An 18,285-nucleotide genomic window follows, 5' to 3' on the forward strand; every position below is an offset into this window, starting at 1 on the left:
GTTCTATCTATAGCGCCATTTTCCATCACTGCTCTATCTCAAGAGGAGGGTCCAGGTTGGATATTAGCAGAAAGAACATTTGCCACCCAAGAAGGGCCTTGAAGGCCAAGCTCCGAGCCACTGACCAGAAGAGCTCCCTGAAGTTCAGCTAGCATCTAGGGATGCATGGGCCCCCCACAGATGCCTATGTGGTGCCCACATATGCCTTCTCTAGTGGCATTAGCAATATTAAACCCTGGGGGTTTTAACACTTGGGGAAAGCTCTAGCTGATGTTCTCCTAGGTGAAACACCCCGGCCTCCTTCCACTCCTCCCCTGCCCAAGAAGGGAGAATTCCCTGGGCCAGGATCTGTTCTCTGGAATACCCACGCACACTTTTCTGATGAAGTATCTTAAAGAGGAAATCCAAGGGAAGATTTGGCCCTATGTTCAAGAACCCTCTCTCCAGAGGGAGAAAGGAAACATGTGCTCACATGACCCATGCAGAGAAAAATCACAAGCTTTTTCTGCATCTCATATCATTTGCTCCTCATAGAATCCCTATGAAATAAGTGGTGTGTCCATTTTTCAAATAAGGATACTGGAGCTCAAAAAGATCACCCAGAGCAGGGATGTTTCTACCCTCCTTCATCCCTATAGCCCAGTCCCTGGCACCTAGTAACCAGCAGACAAATAGCGGGTGAAGAGACCAGTGGAAGAATAAAAGAAGGAAGGGAAAGGCAGAACCCTGATCCAAGCCCAGGTCAGCCCGACCACATCCTGTAGAGGGGCCTTAAAGCAGAGAAATCATGCAGGGCGGGAGCGGGACACATGGGCTCCAAAGACCAAGACATCCCCATCTTCTGCTGCTGGTCTGCTGAGAAGCCGGAAGGAGGGAGCTGTACCGAAAGTCATTCTGTGTTACACTGTCTTGCATTGCATAGTGAAGAGCTTAGGTATTCAAATCTTTTCTTGGAAATCTCAAGTATTCCATTCGGCTGCCACAGAGTTAGGTAACTTTATTTACTCATGCTAAACAGGGCCATTTTCAGAGAGGAAATTATGCAATGTACTATGCAAATGTGGCATTTTGGGGAGAGTGAGTGTAGAGATAAGTGTGGTCACCAATGCATTATAAAGATCAGATCGCTGTGCCTCTGGTGGCAGGCTGTGTGTCACTTGATAAGGGGGTATGCCAGGCTGTACTTGGAATTGCTGCTCATTTGGATTCTGTTTCTGGTAATTATGTTTTCACCAAGTTATCTATCTGTGAACTTTGTTTAGTGTGAAGAAGGAACAAGGAATAAAGCTTTTGCAAGTTGCCCATCCTTATGTAGATTTGAGCAGTCAGAGGGAGCTGCCCCAAACATGTCTGGACGTGTGGCAATAGGAAAGTCAAATTCTCATTCTTTGTTCTCCCAAGAAGAGAATCTCTTCAAATTTTCCAAGATGGAAAGCTGAAGACATGTGACAGGTTTTCTTGGCTACCTTGAAAATCGGTCACATTATTTTACTAGTCACGGAAAACCCCTCCTCTGGAAACAGTCGGTGCTGAGCCGAAGCTCAGCCCTGTTCCCAGCCTGTGGGAACCTGGGGCAAGGTACCTGACCTCCCCAAGCCTTAGGCTCCTGGCCTGAAAATGGTACCAGTGTCCTCCCTCCAGTTAATTACTGAACTTGGGTCATTTAATAGCCACTGAGACACTGACCCATCACATAGTAACTGCCTGAATAATTGCCAAATGAACAAATGACAGACTTACCCACCCGTACCAACAAAGTGAACCTTGATAATAGCATCCTTGGTGGCCCTGGAATCTATATCAAGATGCTGCCAGGTTAAAAGATACTAGAAAGAGCACTTACAGGTGCTCCCTCATGTCCAAACTGTTAGAATGCCTGCTTTTCAAACTCAGAAACCACATGGATTTTCATAGCAAGGAGATCCTGTAGTAATCACCCAAAAATGTGATATAAAGGTCAGAGTATTAGTAATAATCAGTCACATTGATTGTCCAGTCCCTCTGTCATGCACACTGCTGTGTACTTGTGTGACTTTTACACAAATCTTAGGAGGTCAGTTTTCCCCCCAACATTTTATTTTGAAAAATTTCAAGCATACAACCAAGCTGAAGGAATTGTACAGTGAACACTCTTCTACCTACTCTCTATTTTCCACCACTAACATGTTACTGGTTCTCTCAAATGTCTACTCTATTCAGCCATCAACTTACCTATTCTTTTTTTCTCTGTCTTTTTCATGCATTGCACAGTAAATTGCAGACACCAGTACCCTTAATCCTAAATACATCAGCATGCGTATCATGAAATAGAGCCATAATGTCATTTGTTGTTTTATTACCCTAGCTGACAGATGAGTCAACCAAAGCAAAGTCACCAACATGCCCAAGGTCAACACAACTAGAATGGCAGAGCTACAACTCAACTCCAGGCAGCCACCACTCAGGCCTGGCTGGCGATTGTTCCCTGCATGGCTCCCCTGCATTTAGAGCTGTGGCCACAGGTTGGGCAGTGGAGTTGGAATGCATCAGGAGAGCACAGAACTCTCAGAGCTCTAGGTAGAGGTGGGAGAAGAGGAAGCCGAGGGCCAGGTCCCCAGTGTGGCAGCTGTTGGGTAAGCCCTGGTGTTCTTGTTTGAAATCTTGGAACTGAGCACTAGGTCACAGTTTCCCTGAGTGACTGGCTTTCAGCCCGTATCCTAATATCTGTGTCCCCACTTGCTACTCCCCTTACAGATCCTAGGAACAACACAGGTACACTTTTTCTCTTTATTCTCGGAGGAACCAGACTCTATGCCTGGCAGTAGAAATGTGACAAAACTCCATCCAGGAAATATTGCACTTGATACCTGCCCTGGTGCTATGCTGGGAAAGAGGGCTTTAGGGAGCTGCAAAGAAGACAAAGTAATTGATTGCTACTTGCAGCAAATAACCCATAAGCTGTTGCTGCGTTGATGGAGAAATGCTTACTTAATTTTCTTCAAAGGATTGATTTGACAGTCAGAAGCAGCCAACCTAATTGAGTGTGCTGGTTCACACCCTGAATGGGAGTGACTGGATCTCCTCCTTGTTTTGACTTCAGAATGTGATGGATCATGTGTGGAGTTGCTCCCTAGCATTGGTCAGGCTCGAGAAGGTCTGGGTGTCACTCATACAAGGCCATTGTCCCGTGCTGGGTTGGTAGAATTTACCCAGTTCCCTGTTGCCCCAGCTCTGCTGGGTTACACTTGAATCAGCACAAGGCTTCCTTCTCAAAGCACTCAGGGTAGCTCCCAAGGAAACGTAGGCGAGTAACTTTCTTACGCCCCAGAACGGCAATCATTTTCATTCTTGTAGTGGATATTGATAGAGTGGTGACATTTGGGAGATGGATTGCACTTTCCCACTGGGCTTCTGATTGACTGCCTTGTACTGATGTGCCTGCCACTCCCCTGCCAGCCCCCCTCCCCACCCCCACCAAGAGCCAACGAGTGCCTGATGATTCATCGGTCACTTCCCAGCCATGCATTACTGGTCAGTTAAGGCCTCTCCCCTCAGCTGTATTCTGTCATCAGGGAACCATGCCAGACTGGTTTTCCCTGGAGCCACTGTCAAGGCTTTATTTTGTGCCACAGAGTACCTTCTCTGTCTCCCATAGCTAATTCCCAGTGTTGGACAGCTCTAGAGGGCCACTGTCTGTACACTGGTCTGGAAGCTCTGTGAGGGCAGGGGCTCCGCCCCTCTGTGCTGCTGGAAGAGGCCACCAGGTGCCTGGTGAAGTAGGAACCTAGCAAAGGGCAGCCCAGGAGCACTCAGGGTGGCTTCACACCGTCAGCCACCTGGGATCAAAACCCCTGGGGCCTGCCTGTTGAGAGCTTGGGTCATGTGACTGCCCCCCTGTCAGAACCAGCCAACCGCAACATTGAGGGTGTCCCCATCTCTGAGGCAAACAAGACCCAGTCCTCTCTCTGGTTCCATCCAAAAGACTAGAACCCAGGTTACAGCTCAGGATGGTGTGACAGTCACACGTTCGCTCTGGCTTCAGACCTCACCGCTTACCAGTTATATCCTTGGGGAAGTTACTTAACGTCCCTCAGCATGTGTCCTCCGGAATCAGTGAATCCACCTCCTAGGATCCCAGAACATGTCCAGTGGGAGCTAAGCACAAGGCACACAGCAGCATTTCATAAAGGGTGGTCTTGGTGTCAGCAGCAGTCACAACCCTCAGCCCTCAGTCTTTCAGTAAGTGGCTTCAGAGAACCGAAGGCCCAAATGGCTCAGGGTCCCCACAGGAAAGTCAGTGATCCCATTGTCTTAGCTCACCCTGTGAAGGCCCATACGCCACTGCCGCCACTGCCATCTCTTTCTCGCTGATACCTGGCACACCTGCAGATCAGGGAGCACAAACCCAGCCTGCTCTTGGATGCAAGGAGAGGTGGGGACCACTTGTTCCTTGCAAAAGGAGCTGTGTGCCTTCTGCTTACAAAGGAAATCCTGGTCTCCTATCAGCTGTAAAGTCTCCCTGTGAGCCTGGTATCTTGGAATCCCACCCAGGGTGAGCTTGCCTGACCTCTGATTAACAACACATACCTGAAAGACAAGGTTGAGAGGTCGTGTTTACAGAGTTGCTAATCTGAACTCCACCTGTGGTAGTATTCCAGCAGTTGGCCCTAAAGCCCATGGTATTGGATTTCAAAGCACCGGAACTCTGCTGGGTTTGAAACCTCACTGTAATGATAAAGACTTCATTCTAAATGTGTGTGGAGTCACCAATGCCAAGAATTAAATTATGGTATTGGCACCCATATTTTATTATGAAGGAATCATTTAAATATAGCAAAAGTCAGTCAGCCCCAGTTATTGCCCAGTAATGAGCTACACTGTCAGAGGGAGCTATGGAGGAAGGCTGCAGCCCAGGGGCTGAAAGGACAGTGGTCGAGAGAAGTCCTGTGCCTCAAAATGGGAAGACCAGAAGACATGAGCATTCCTCCCTCCAGGGGCAAATACTTCTGCCCCTTCCACTTCCCAGGCCCCGTCCCAGGGGTACAGCAGTGAATGAGACAGGTCAGGGTAATGTCTTCTTGGGACTTGTATCTAGATAGGGAGCAGGCCTCAGCCAGGAAGGAGGGGGTGAGTGGGATAATTGGAGACTGGCTGGCATTGGGGCGCAGTAGGAGCTAAGATGAGTGTGTATGGGGGAGAGTGACTGTGTGGGTGGGGCAACCACAGATGAGGGGTTGGGAGGGGATGGGTCTGTATAACTCACTGCCCATGACCCTGCAGGAGTTCTGAGGAACAACCAAAAACCATGATTCATTCTCTCCCGCTCTAGAGCCTTGCTTAGTCTCCAGCCTGCATTCAGAAAGCATGACTTCATCTCAAGCAGAAGGGTCTGACGAGAGAGTCATGGCTCTGAAAAGTCAGGGCACTTCTAAGCAGTAACCAGTGCTGACAAAGACCACACAACCTGTATTGATCGTGCCCATCAGGCACGCCACTGGGCATAGTCTCCGGCCCCTCTCAAATTCCCTGGACAGTCCGCAAAGGTTAGGTTTCAGCAAGGGCTAGGTTTTAGTGTTACGTGTGAGGAGCCTGAGGTTCAGGGAGGGAGGCGGCTTGTTTAGGGCCATACAGTGAGTAATGGCACAGCTGGGATTTGAACCCAGGTCTCCATGGCTCCAAAGCCCAAGATACTCTTACCAGGCCAGGTTGCTCTGATTCTGGACTTCAAAGTAAAGTGTCTCTTTACCTTGCTTTTTCCTCTTCTCCTCCTCTTTCCCAGCATCTTAAACTTTTGTTGGAAAATGGCTATACTCCTTTTTCTTCATTCTACTAAACACTGTAAGACCTTTTGCACATCCGAAATCGCCAGCCCTTAGCTGTTTGTTCAGGCCCCTCTTCCACAGTCTGGTGTGTAGCCCCTTGGTGGTGCTGAAAGAATTTTAGAATTTTAGGTGTGACTGGTGGATACAGCACTAAATTACAGTAAATCACTGTTGAAATTCTTTATTTCTGGGTAACAAACCATCTTAAAATTTAGTGACTTAAAACAACCGCAGTCATTTCATTTTGCTCACAGGCCTATAATCTGCCCAGGGCTCAGTGGGACTAGCTCCTCTCGCTCTGCTCCACACAACACCTGCTGGAGTGGTTCAGCTGGGGACTAGAGGGCCAGTCAGTGGGGGGCTGGCAAGTTGGGTCTGGCTGTTGGCCTGGGGCTTTGGCTTTTCTTGGGGTGCTCCACAGCTGCTTGAGCTTGCCTCAGAAATCACGTGGGATCACTCACACTGTACTCTGTTGCTCTAGGCACTCATAGAGTCCCACTTACATTCAAGGTGAAAAGACATAGACCCCACCACCCAATAGAAAGACGGTCAGAGTCACACTGTAAGAAGAGTTTATAGGGTGGGAGATGTTGCTGGGGCTATCTTTGCAAAGTGTAGCCCATAAGAAAACCCATTTCAGTGTCCCTCTGGTCCTTTTTATTACATCAAGGAGAAAGTCTCAGGTTGGCACTAGTTTGGCTTAGAACTTTACTAACTCTTGGGTCTCCCTTTTTATCCAAAGAGCAATCTTTAGGCTGTTAAGTTAATCAAATTGTCTTCTAATTCTATTTTCATGGTCACCTTATTACAAGGACTTCCTGTTTTCTGTTCATGTCAATGATATGAAGCTTTCTTTTGAAATTTATTTTAGTAAAACTTTGTGAGCACTTTCAAGAGAAAAATTAAGCACAAATTCTGTGCTGCTATATTACTCTCACATGCATAGATGAATAAGAATGTCTGGACAGCTGGGGAGCTGTTAAATCACCTGTCCCTGTAGTGGGAAACTGTGTGGCTCTGACAAAGAGTGAGGAGGGTCTCTGAGCTGATGGGTCACCAAGACTCCTGGTGAAGTGGCAAAAGTACATTGCAGAGGGTGTGACGTTCCAGCATTTGTGAAAGACAAGGTGGAGAGAATGGAGCTACACACGCACTCTGAAACACTTGAAGGATGGAAAACAAATCTGTACAGTGGTTGCCTCTGGGAAGCACAGGGACACTTAGTATCCACTGTAAAAAAAATTATAGCTTTTTAATGGGGAACATATGAATATGTTATCTATTCAAGGAGATTGATAAGTTTAACATTTTCAAATAAAATAAAATGTCAAATATCCCCTTTTAAATAAATGAAACAAAGTGCCTGGGAGTGGGAGGGACACGTCACCTCTCCCTGGACCAAGCGTCCGCTGGGAGGCATTGCTGCACCTTTGTGGTCCTGGGGTGCAGTGGAGATGCCTGTCATCTCACCTGCTCTGCCTGGAGGGTGCCCAGATGGAAACTTGGTCTACGCGCTGTTCTGGGTCTCTGCTCCCAGCACCACTGCCAGCCGCCGAGTGCCTTGCGGCAGTGCCAGGCCTCGTTCTGTGAGGTGTGGTTCCCTAGTCCTGCACCTGACACCTACGTGTTTGTTGAACCCGGTGCCACAGTTCTTCAGCTCACAACTGGCTAGATTGAAAATGTGCACACCTGTGTACCAAGAGGTGCTGTGGGAGAGCCCTCTGCTTGCCATTGCCCTTTCAAGATGATCGTCACCACCTTGGGAATCAGGCAGAGCCAGGTGGCAGACAGTGTGACCTGCTGCTGCTTTCTCCCAGGCCGGGCCCCAGGAGGACCTGAAGCCCTTTGTGTCTGAGTATGGAAAGAGGTCACTATTCTCTTTATTTGATCTTAAATACACAATTAATATGCCTCTTTTCCCTTTAAAAAATCAGAACATTGCATAATAACCAAAATGATCTTGACCCTGCACCCTGAATCCCACCTCCCCCACCGCAACAGGTTTCACTGTGCACCTGCCAGACTTTTTTTTTTTTAAAGATTCTATTTATTTGTTTTTACAGGGGAAGGGAGGGAAAAAGGGAGGGAGAGGAACATCAATGTGTGGTTGCCTCTCATGTGTCCCCCACTGGGGACCTGGCCTGCACCCCAGGCATGTGCCCTGACTGGGAACTGAACCAGCAACCCCTTGCTTCGCAGGCTGGCACTTAATCCACTGAGCCACACCAGCTGAGGTGCCTGCCAGACATTTTCTTAAATTTTTCTTTCACATCCACATACTTTGAACCTATATAAAATATACAGTTTCATTTTGTGTGGTTGATTTTACACGAATTGTGCTATATTGCATGTGTCATGCTGCAAATTGCTTTTTCCACTCAACAGTATGTTCTTGAAATAGCTAGAGATCTAACTCATTCCATGCCATACGGCTTTGCACTGAATGAATGTACACATTTGTTTTCCTGCTTTCCTGTTACTGGGCATTACAGGCCCAAATTCTGCCATCAACATTCTCGTTCGTGTCTTTTGGCCCACAAGTGTGTTTCTCTTGGGAACTTAGCAATTGCAGGGTCATATGTTGTGAAACTTTCAGTTTTAATAAATAATGCTAATTTGCCCTTCATAGCTAATTTGGCTATGTTAATTGGTTCTCCTACTAGCAGCACTTGAGAATGTCAGTTTTTCTTTGTCCTCACCAATACCTGATGTCATCAGACACCTTTGTTTTTGCCAGTCTGATGGATGGCAGATGGTATCTTGTTTGAATCTGTTTCCTGATTTCTCTGAGGGAGAGCACCTTCGTGTGTGTTTAGTGGTTGTCCCCATTCTCTTGTCTGTGAATGACCTGTGGGAGCCCTTCACATTACCTGCTTTATTCATCTTTTGCCTCTTAGAGATACTTTGCAAATATTTCCCCTAGTCTGTTTATTATACACAAAATTATAAAGTCACTTGTTATACATGAGTTAAATTTTAATGGAACCCTGGCTGCTGAATTGAGCTCTGTCCTACAAACCAAAAGGTCACTGGTTTGATTCCCAGTCAGGACGCAAGCCTGGGTTGCAGGCCAGCTCCCTGGTTGGGGGCATGCAAGAGGCAACTAATCGATGTTTCTCTATCACATCGATGTTTCTCTCCCTTTCTCCCTCCCATCCCCTCTCTCTAAAAATAAATAAATAAAATTCTAAAAAAATAATGGAGTTAGTTTATCAATCTTATATTTATTCATTTGTATATACTGATTCTTATTTCTTTTTAAAGAAATCCTTTCCTTCCCCTGAGGTCATATTGATGGTCTCCTCCTATGTTGTCTTCTGACAATTTTCTGTAATTTTTAAAAAAAATAGAGTCCTGAGCCTCATCACTTTCGAAGTGAGGTTGATGAGAGAAGGACCTGGGAGGTTTAGATAGGCAGTGAGATTTGGGCTGTGCCAATGTGTGGATGACCTGTCACCTACACCATCCTCCCTGGCTACAGGCCACTCCTGAGAGGCAGACAGGGAGGCTCACGAGGCCATCACGTACCCTGACGTACCCTGACATAGTCGCCTGCCTCCAAGTCCTCCCAGGTGCCCACATCCCCACCACCCTGCCCCGGTACCTCAGCCGCCGGCATGGCCCCCCGGCTCAGAGCGGCATTCACAGGTGCCTGCATGAAGGTGGCAGGGGAAGGACAGACTGTGGGTAGAATTGGGTTCCATTCAGCAGCTCTCTGTCCTGTGTCCTCCTTCACCCAAGACATCATGGCCATTCAAAGGTTATCCGACAGCCCCTGTCCCCAGGACAGAGCAGCCATGGGCCAAAGTGGTCAAGGATTTCCCTAAAATGACACTCAAGAGGCCCACAAATGAGTCCCACAACCAGCATCCTCTTGATCTTTCTGAAGGACGGCTGCCCTTCTCTTTTGTCCTTGGAAGTCCCTGTGTTTCTCCTAACTGCCCCGCAGTTCTGAAAAGGCAGGCTCCCTCCCTCTCAGAGCTGTCCTCTCATGGTGACAGATGCTTTTAGTTTTCTCATGAAATCTCTCACAGGGCTTTGATGTCTCAATTGCATTGCCGAAAGTTGTTCCGCTTTGGGGTTTAGTTCTTCCTTTTTTTTTCTTTGCGGCAGAGGTGGTAGGTCTTTTTTCCCCTGAAGCCCCTGAGGCTGCTGGGCTTTATGAGGGGGTTGCCTGCTGAGAAACCCCACTGTCATCGACACACCCACCGACAGCATGACAGCACGCCTGTGTCTGTGCCTGCTTTCCCAGGGCACACCCCTTTGTGAGTGTAGAAAGAAAGAGGGCAGAGTCACACTGTTTGGAGGGGGAGGGGAAGAGAGAAAAAGGAAAAAGGAAAGGAAAAGCACCCTATATTCATTTAGTTTTGTTTTCTATTTTTAAAAAATGAAAGATTCCCATTGAGGAACAATGTCTTAAGTATTGAGTAAAGAAAATAAGCTGTACCTACCACAAAGAAAATGTTGATAAGAATGAAAATGATGACTTACACTTCTGATAATATAGAAGACTATCTAGATGTCTTCCAGTATGGAACTAGAAATTCTGGATAAAATAATTTTTAGAAACCTTTTAGTACTTGGCTGGACTATTGGGGAAGTGAGGGAGATTCTTGCCCTAGATGGTAAGAAAGTGCAGTCCAGACAGTTAAGCTTGTCTGGCACTGGTGTTTCCCACGGGGCATCTGGCTGGCTGTCCTAGATGGTTCATTCACTGTGAAGCATAGACAGAAACACAGGTCTGGAAAAGCCAAGAAGGTGGATTGGAAGGCATTCATCGCCAGGAAGACAGAATCCTAGATAGATTATGCTCTCAGAGGGTTATACTGAAGTGTGCATGGGGAGGGGGTGCCTGAGAAAGAGAGGAGAGATTTATCTATCATTCCTTAGAACTGAATGAAAAGTAAAAATGGGGAGGAAAAACCTTGGCGAGTACCTGAGCCCCGGTTTGTTAGCACACGTGTGTGGGGTCAGGATGTATACACCTGTGCTTCCTCCACTACCCCACCACCGGTAAGTTTAAGCTGAATATTAGGTTACAGCGCCACAATAGAACTTATCAGGGTGAGCGAAATCTTCTACAACTGGGATGTGATTATGCACAACTGTAAATTACTAAAATTCCACTTAAAATGGGTGGATTTTAGCCTGGCTGAGTGGTTCAGTCGGTTGGAGTGTCATCCCATATGACAGTGTCCACCTTTTGTCATCCCAAAGGTTGCAGGTTGGATCCCCAGTCTGGGCGCTACAAGAAGCGACCATTGATGTTCTCTCTCACGCCGATCTCTCTCTCTCTCCCCCTCGCCCTCCCTCCCTTCCCCACCCCCAAACCAATAAACATATCCTTGGATGAGGATTTTTTAAAAAATGGGTGGATTTTATGATATAAAATTATACCTGCAAATGGTTTGTGGGAAAAAACAAAAACACCTACCATTCTTATAATCAGAGACTTCTTTTAAGTTTCAATATATCTCTCTGTACTTGTATTTCTTTGTAGGGATATCTTTTAACACACCAAAATTATAGTAAGAATGCTTTCATTCTCTTTTTCATTTAAAATTTTAATGTCTTTTTCAATGTCACTACAATTATTGGTAAATAGGATTTTTAACTTGGGTTTTTAATATGTATTACAAGTGTATATCTTGAATACATTCTCATTTTAAGATAATTTCAAGCAAAACCATTGTATATAGAGCAAAAATTAAAGTTCTCTCTCCAACCACACACACTCCTACCCCCTGTTCTCACTTCCCTCCCCATAGGTAACCACTGTTCACAGTTTGGTTAAACATAAGTTTTAAATGGGTATATAATTTTCCATGTGATGGGGAAAAATCATACTCAAAATGTTCCCTTATTTGGGGGCATTTAGGTTGTTTCCTGGTTTGGCTATTTCTTTTATGACATGTAGCAGAGGATTCCATTGGAGGTAACCCAAAGCAGGCCGTAGGATTTAATGATCCTGGCTGTTCCATTGTCATCAGAATAGGCACTGAATTAGACACGGGAGATAACTTTCAAGTAAGAGAAGGGATCCAGCATACGCTGGGGACCCCATGCTAAATTTCTTATCTGTCCTCATTTACTGCACCAAACATCTGCAAAAGAGGACATTTTTCCCACTTACAGATGGAAAATCGTGGCCCAGAGGGGCAAGTCCCTTGCCCAGGATCACACACCATCTAGTGCAGAGCTCAGCTGTACGTTGCCCAACACCAACTTGAGGGCTTGGTGGCTCTGTAACCTAGCAGAGGACTCTTCCTTTGTCATCTTCACTTAATTTAGGCAAACACCATCACAGTGTAAACTTCCAGCAGTCTGCAAGGAAGCATTGAAATGTTACTGAGATTCTCAATTTGTTTGCTTTTTAACTACAGTTTAAACACCTAATGTGCAGTAAACATTGAGCTAATGCTTTATGTACTTTATGTCAGGCCTCACAGATAGAACTTTGAGAGGGATAGGCATCATTCCCTTTTTTCAAATGAGAAATCTGAAGCCCAGAGAGGTAAATACAGTTGCCCAGTGTGACTCAGAGGAGGGACTCGGGTTCAGGCATGTGTGTCTCCAGCAGGCTGGTGAAGCCAGACTGTGCCTCATGCTGCTGTCTCCTTCCTTCCAGACAACAGCGACCTGATCGCATGCACAGTGGTCACCAAGGATGGCGGCATGGTCCAGCGATTCTTGGCTGTCGATATTTACCAGATGAGTTTGGTGGAACCCGACGTGTCCAGGCTTGGCTGGGGAGTGGTCAAGTTTGCAGGCCTTCTGCAGGTATGATGGCCAAGAACTCCAGAGGCTGTTCTCCATCGACTGTACAGACACACATGAGTATCATCTTTACAGTTAATTTCTAATGACACTAAGACCACACAGACAGATTATTATTGAAAAAAATTAAACTAGCTTACAGGTACAGGTCAAGTTGTCTTTGACCCAAATACAGTTCTTACACTCCACTTCTCCCATTATCAATACTCCTTCCAGATCTGCTCTCTGCCAAATACATACATAAATATAACTACCTCCCTGTTTTTTAAAATTGTGTACATATACATGAGAGAGGGTGTGTGTATTTTTTATAGTGTCACATTGGATGTAATCTAAACCTTGCTTTTTTCACTCAACATATATCTTAGAGAGCTAACTACATTAGTATATGTGGACTTGCTGGTTTTTGTTGTTTTTGTTGTTGTTGTTTATTGCTGCCTGACTATACCAGGGAAGGGTACGCCAGTACCCTGTGGTTGCTTCTAGCTTTTTGCCTTTACAAACAGTGCTGCTGTCGACCAAATTGTCCTTACGTCCTCATGCACTTGGGCAGGTGCCAGGAAGTTGGGGTATGCCTGTTTTCAGTGCTCACAGACACCGCCAGATTCCCGTCTAACATGATTGTTGCTGCTGGCAGTGTGTAACAGTTCCTTTGTCCTCACCCCCTCTCCAGCAGAGCTGGGCTCAAAATTGCCAAAAGCCAAGTTGAGGCTTGGATTTTCTCAGTGTTTGTCTGTATGGTAGGTGACTAATGCCAGTTGCTTGATTGAATGAAGCACACCAGAAGAGCTGAAAACAGCTTTCTAGCTCACACCTCCGTCAGCCTCCAGTCCATGAATGTCCAGTAAACTCTCACGGGCCTGAGGCTTGCCCTGCTCTGAGGCAGTCTTCTCCCCGCTGGGCAGGCCTGGTTGTTGGCAGGGCTTGCTCAGGCGGACCCACATCCGCCTCTCCACAACGTGGCCTGCTGGCAGCATGCCACTCTCCAAGAGAACCACCCACGTGTTTGAAGGTGCTGTGGCAACCTTTTCCCCAATCTCCTCTTTTTCAAGATCTTTCCATTTAAGAAACATCTTTTACCAAGGGTGATGTGAGAAATAACTATATGAAGAATCTTTTATTTATAAAAGGACTTCCATAGAAGTGGTTGTCCATTAGGTGACTTAGTGCTTCTTATTTATCTAGGCTTATGATCAATTTCCTGTAGAATTTAGTGTTAGGAAAGTGTTTTTCTCCCTCGAAGGATTAATATGTGTCCTTTACCAGACAATGAAAGCCACATAAACCTTTTTCTTTTGGTTGTCTTCCAATAGCCACTATTGGTCAGGCCTTTCCTCTAAGCCATTGTCCTCATTTTAAATGTGTAGTTTCTCACCTGGTCCCCACGCAGCATCGCCGTGCGGGTGCTGTTCCAAAGAGCTTGGGCCGGACTGAATGCCTGTGGACAGCAGCCACCTCAATGAGCCTTTTTCAACATTTTTCCTGCCTCCTATTCGTGTCTGACATTCACGTCTATCTCCTGTCTCAGGCTTTTATCTTAAATCACCTCTAACCTTTGTGGAAAGCAAATTCTGTACATGAAATCCATTTTGATATTTTAGATTGGATTTATCCGTATTATACTTGCTATATGTGAGTTCCTTCTCTGGTTTTCAAATGTAGTTTTCTTCAAATGCCTACTAAGTGAACCTCTCTTCTCTTTTTCAGAGTTAGCTTTTTCCTTTAATAACTAGGAAATTTTCAGAGACATATAAATGGGTGCTAATGATGCCCCCTCCTTCAGAGAAACAAGGAAGAAATTGGTTTGTAGATGGGTCAGTATAAGCTCATGCCAGACGGCATAGAAATTTTGGTTGCCACTGGCTTCTCAGAAGGAAGAATTTTGGAGCTGGACTGGTGGGTTTCCCATGGCCCCTTGAAAAGGCTGGTGTACCCCTTTGTTTGCTGGCTCACTCAAGTCCTCTTGTGGACGATGCCTCTACCACAACCAGCATCACTCCTTTGGAGTGCTCAGTGCCTCCCGTGCTGTCTGCTCCTGCTAAGTCTGGTCTGGGTTGTGTCCATCCTTGACTGTCTTAGGCTTGGGAAGCTGATAGTCTCCTTCAGAGCAAAAGCAAAGTCAAAATTGGGTGGGGATGGGGGTCTCTTGTAGATGAGACATGGATCCCACAGCTTCTGAGCAGTCATCCTCCTGAACCTAATGAACCATTTCTTTCATCTTCTCCCTTGCAGGACATGCAGGTGACTGGCGTGGAGGATGACAGCCGTGCCCTGAATATCACCATCCACAAGCCTGCATCCAGCCCCCACTCCAAGCCTTTCCCCATCCTTCAGGCCACCTTCGTCTTCTCAGACCATATCCGCTGCATCATCGCCAAGCAGCGCCTGGCCAAGGGCCGCATTCAGGCAAGACGCATGAAGATGCAGAGGATAGCTGGTGAGTGTTTGGTCCCAGTGTAGTGTCCTCTGAGCCCTTGGGGACAGAAGCAGCCACAGGGCTGTCAGTGTGGTGGTCACGTTGACCTTGAGAACCACCCTAACTGCTCTCAAGGAGGACACATACAGTTCAGGAATTAATTGTGTTTTGGTGAGAGAATGGAGAATCTGCACAGAATTTCCCACTTCCTAAGTACTTGATTTGCAGAGAGTTTCTAGGGTTGCACGGAAGAGAAGGTGAGCTCCCCCAGCCAGGGAAGGGAAGAGACTGCGCACGGGCAGGCATCAGTGTGGACAGCCGTTCTCTCTCCTGCACGTGGCTGTTCTCCGGCTTCAATGTTTATAAAATGCTTTGACATTCCTCTACCACCTTTGATTCTTAAAGTAACCCTTGAGATGAGTGGGGCCTGTTCTGCCCATTTTTTAGAAGAATAAACCGAAGTTTGGTGACTTGCCCAGCATCACACAGGCAGCCAGTTGGAAGAACCCAAATGCAGAACTTCGTGCTGTAAAGCCCATTCCTTCCCAGCTCTTATGAGAGGCCACCCTGCTTGCTGAGGGGCCAGGACCCAGCCCTGAAATCAGAAGTCATTTCCCATTTCATAGGGATTCTGGAGAATTTGGGAGGATGCCTTATGCTGCCCAGTGTCTGGAAGGCCCCAGCTTTCTTAGAAGTAAAGGCACTGAGATAAGAGCATTCCATTCATCAGGACGGAAGCACAGCATTTTTCCTGGGGAAATGGCATCTTGTCAAGTACTAAAATTATAGTCTTTCTCAAGACACCAGTGCCTTTCAGTTCCAGTGCTAATGTGCATTCTGGTATGGTCTCTGGGGGCTTTCCAGCCCACTGAGGGGGGGAGGGGGAGAAGAGCTTTCTCTACTTAAAAATAAAGACCTAGAGGGCAGGGTTTCTGGATGTTGTGGACTCTGTTACTCCCTGCATATGCCCCGTCGATGTGTGCAGGCCTGCATTCCATGTAGTGCTCGTCGTCGTTCTCACTTAGCCGGAACTTGGCCTACAAAATCATTACAGAAGCATTTTGTAATGTGCAAAGTGACGTAAATCATTCAGCCCTTTCTTTTAAAATTTATTTTCAGAGGGTTTTTTTTTTATGTAAAGCAATTTCTCACAGCTGGCATGAAGGCTAAATATTTCACTTGAAAATTGAGAATTATGCCATTAAGTGACTGTGAGAACTGACGCCTTGGGTATTTTCTTCTATTGATTTTTTTAAGGCCCCTCGAAATTGCTATATCATGAGATTTGTTTATGGAAGGGAGAGAGCAACCATGACAGATAAACACACACTCATAAATACACACATACACATGGGTATATCTTCTCTTTTGCATGCTTTCCCCCATGAACACATGTATGTGAACTTTCAGGGCAGAATTGACCCCATTTCAGACCCCTGGAGTCTGGAACTGGACCTCAGGCTACACCTTGGCCTTGTGTGTGCGGAAACCAGGAAGCCTAGGTGAAACCTGGCCCTGCATCCCTTTCTGACCCTTCTCCAGGCACCAGCTGTGTGTTGAGACTCAGGCAGGACCAGTAGTATCGCTCTGGTTTCCCCAGCCTCAGGCTGCCAGTTGCCTGCTTAGGCCTCACCCGAGGGATCTGCCTGGCAGGGCCACAGCCACTCCAGTGAAAACCACCCTGCCCAAAGTCTCAGGGCCTACATTTTTGTCCCAGGCACTGAGCATGACCACAGGTTTGTTTGAACACAGCCCTCCTAGACCTTCCGATCCAGCCAACCACTGAAGTCCTTGGATTTGGACTCGGCTCCTCCACTTCCTCCCAGCACCTGCCTTTCCGATTCTACGACCAGTGCCGCCGAGGCAGCAGCGACCCCACAGTGCAGCGCTCTGTGTTTGCGTCCGTGGACAAGGTGCCAGGTGAGCCGGCCCCGCCCTGTGCCACCACCTGTCCCCTCGCTGGGGGGCCCAGGGCTTCCCCTCTGTGGAGCCTGTGTAAACTTCTTTTCCCTTCTCAGAAACCTAGCCATTTGGAAGCACCAGATAAATTTCTTAGAATTTATCAAAGTGTAGCACAAAATTAAACACAAGCCACAGACAGAAATCTTGGCTTTCTCTTCAGTGTTCTTCTGCCTGACTTTGGTTTTCCAGAGATTTCTTGGGATTGTGGAAGGACTTCTCAGAATTAAGAAAAAAGTTTCTTGGAAATTTCTTGGAAACACTTAGATGATTAGTAATGAGGTTGTGGAAGAGTAATTTCCTTTTTCGTGTAGGATGACTAGAAAGAGATAGCGTGCGTGGTTCCTGCCGTAACCCCCTAAAGAACTGAGACTTCAGAAGAAGGGCCCACTGCCCACGGAGCGGCTGCCAGTGTCTCCTATCTGGGAGCCTCTCTAACCCCTTTCAACAAAGCTCATCTGTAACCCCCTCCTCCCCTCTCCCAATGAGGAAACATGAATAGAAAGTTCAAGGTCGACTCAATGAGAGCAGAAAGAACTGCTCCAGAAGGACAGGCTCTCCCCTTCCTGTGCTGACACTTCTGATTTAAGTAAATCCATATGCACCCCCAGCCCTCGAAAGAGCCTTGCTCTTCATTGCAGAACTTCTGAAGCAGGCCCTTGCACCCCCCACAACTTAATTTCCTCACAGTTAGGGTTTTGAACTGCAGTTGTAAATGTTGCAAAATGTTTTCAGAAGCAGTTAGAGATTTAAGAACAAAATGAAGCCGTAAGAACCTGTCCAAAATCAAGGCCTTAGTTCCCCTCCCCCACCCATTGATTTATTCCGTTTTCATTCTTTGATTTGCTTAATTCATTTTAGAAATATATATACTATAAGCTTGTGGTATTTGAAAATCCAAACAGGATATGATAAAATGAAAAATAAATCTAACTGGCCCTAAAGTAACCACTTTTAACTATTTCTTGCATATCCTTTCAGAAATGTTTCTTTATATGTCACATGCATATCTTTGCTTATCTGTTTTTACACTGTGGCCTATCAACATACATGATTCTGCACTCGTCCATTTTTACTTGATAGGGCGGTGTTACATGTTAGCACATATAAATTGACTCCATGCTCATTAACTGTTGGTATTCTATGATATGGAGGGACCCAATAAATCTTTTATAACATTTGGCATTGATGGCCGTTTGGGCCATTTCCAGTGTTTAGCTCTTCCAGCGTCACTGTGCACATCCTTGAGGGATCTGCGCAAATCTCGCATGTCTGGGGGGTAAATTCCCAGCAGTGAATGTGCCCTCAAAGGGTGGGAGGTTTATCTTGATA

The 18,285-nt window shown here is 46.4% G+C and overlaps 1 protein-coding gene across 10 annotated transcripts in view; it reads left to right on the forward strand.

Annotated features, from left to right (window-relative positions):
- Nucleotides 1–18,285, forward strand: part of CLEC16A (C-type lectin domain containing 16A) — a 220,453-nt gene that overhangs the window by 152,385 nt on the left and 49,783 nt on the right. For 8 of the 10 annotated variants that reach the window (XM_045819437.1, XM_045819441.1, XM_045819432.1 and 5 more), the window contains 3 exons: nt 12,430–12,581; nt 14,811–15,015; nt 16,747–16,914. In XM_045819437.1, the coding sequence (XP_045675393.1) occupies nt 12,430–12,581; nt 14,811–15,015; nt 16,747–16,914 (525 nt within the window). Of the gene's footprint in view, nt 1–12,429; nt 12,582–14,810; nt 15,016–16,746; nt 16,915–17,267; nt 18,076–18,285 lie in introns of those variants that run through there. The other 2 variants (XM_045819442.1, XM_045819436.1) reach the window with 2 other exon arrangements.

The sequence above is a fragment of the Phyllostomus hastatus genome, unplaced genomic scaffold (genome assembly GCF_019186645.2).
Source record: "Phyllostomus hastatus isolate PE091 unplaced genomic scaffold, TTU_PhHast_1.1 phas_scaffold_385, whole genome shotgun sequence".
Taxonomy (NCBI): Eukaryota; Metazoa; Chordata; class Mammalia; order Chiroptera; family Phyllostomidae; genus Phyllostomus; species Phyllostomus hastatus.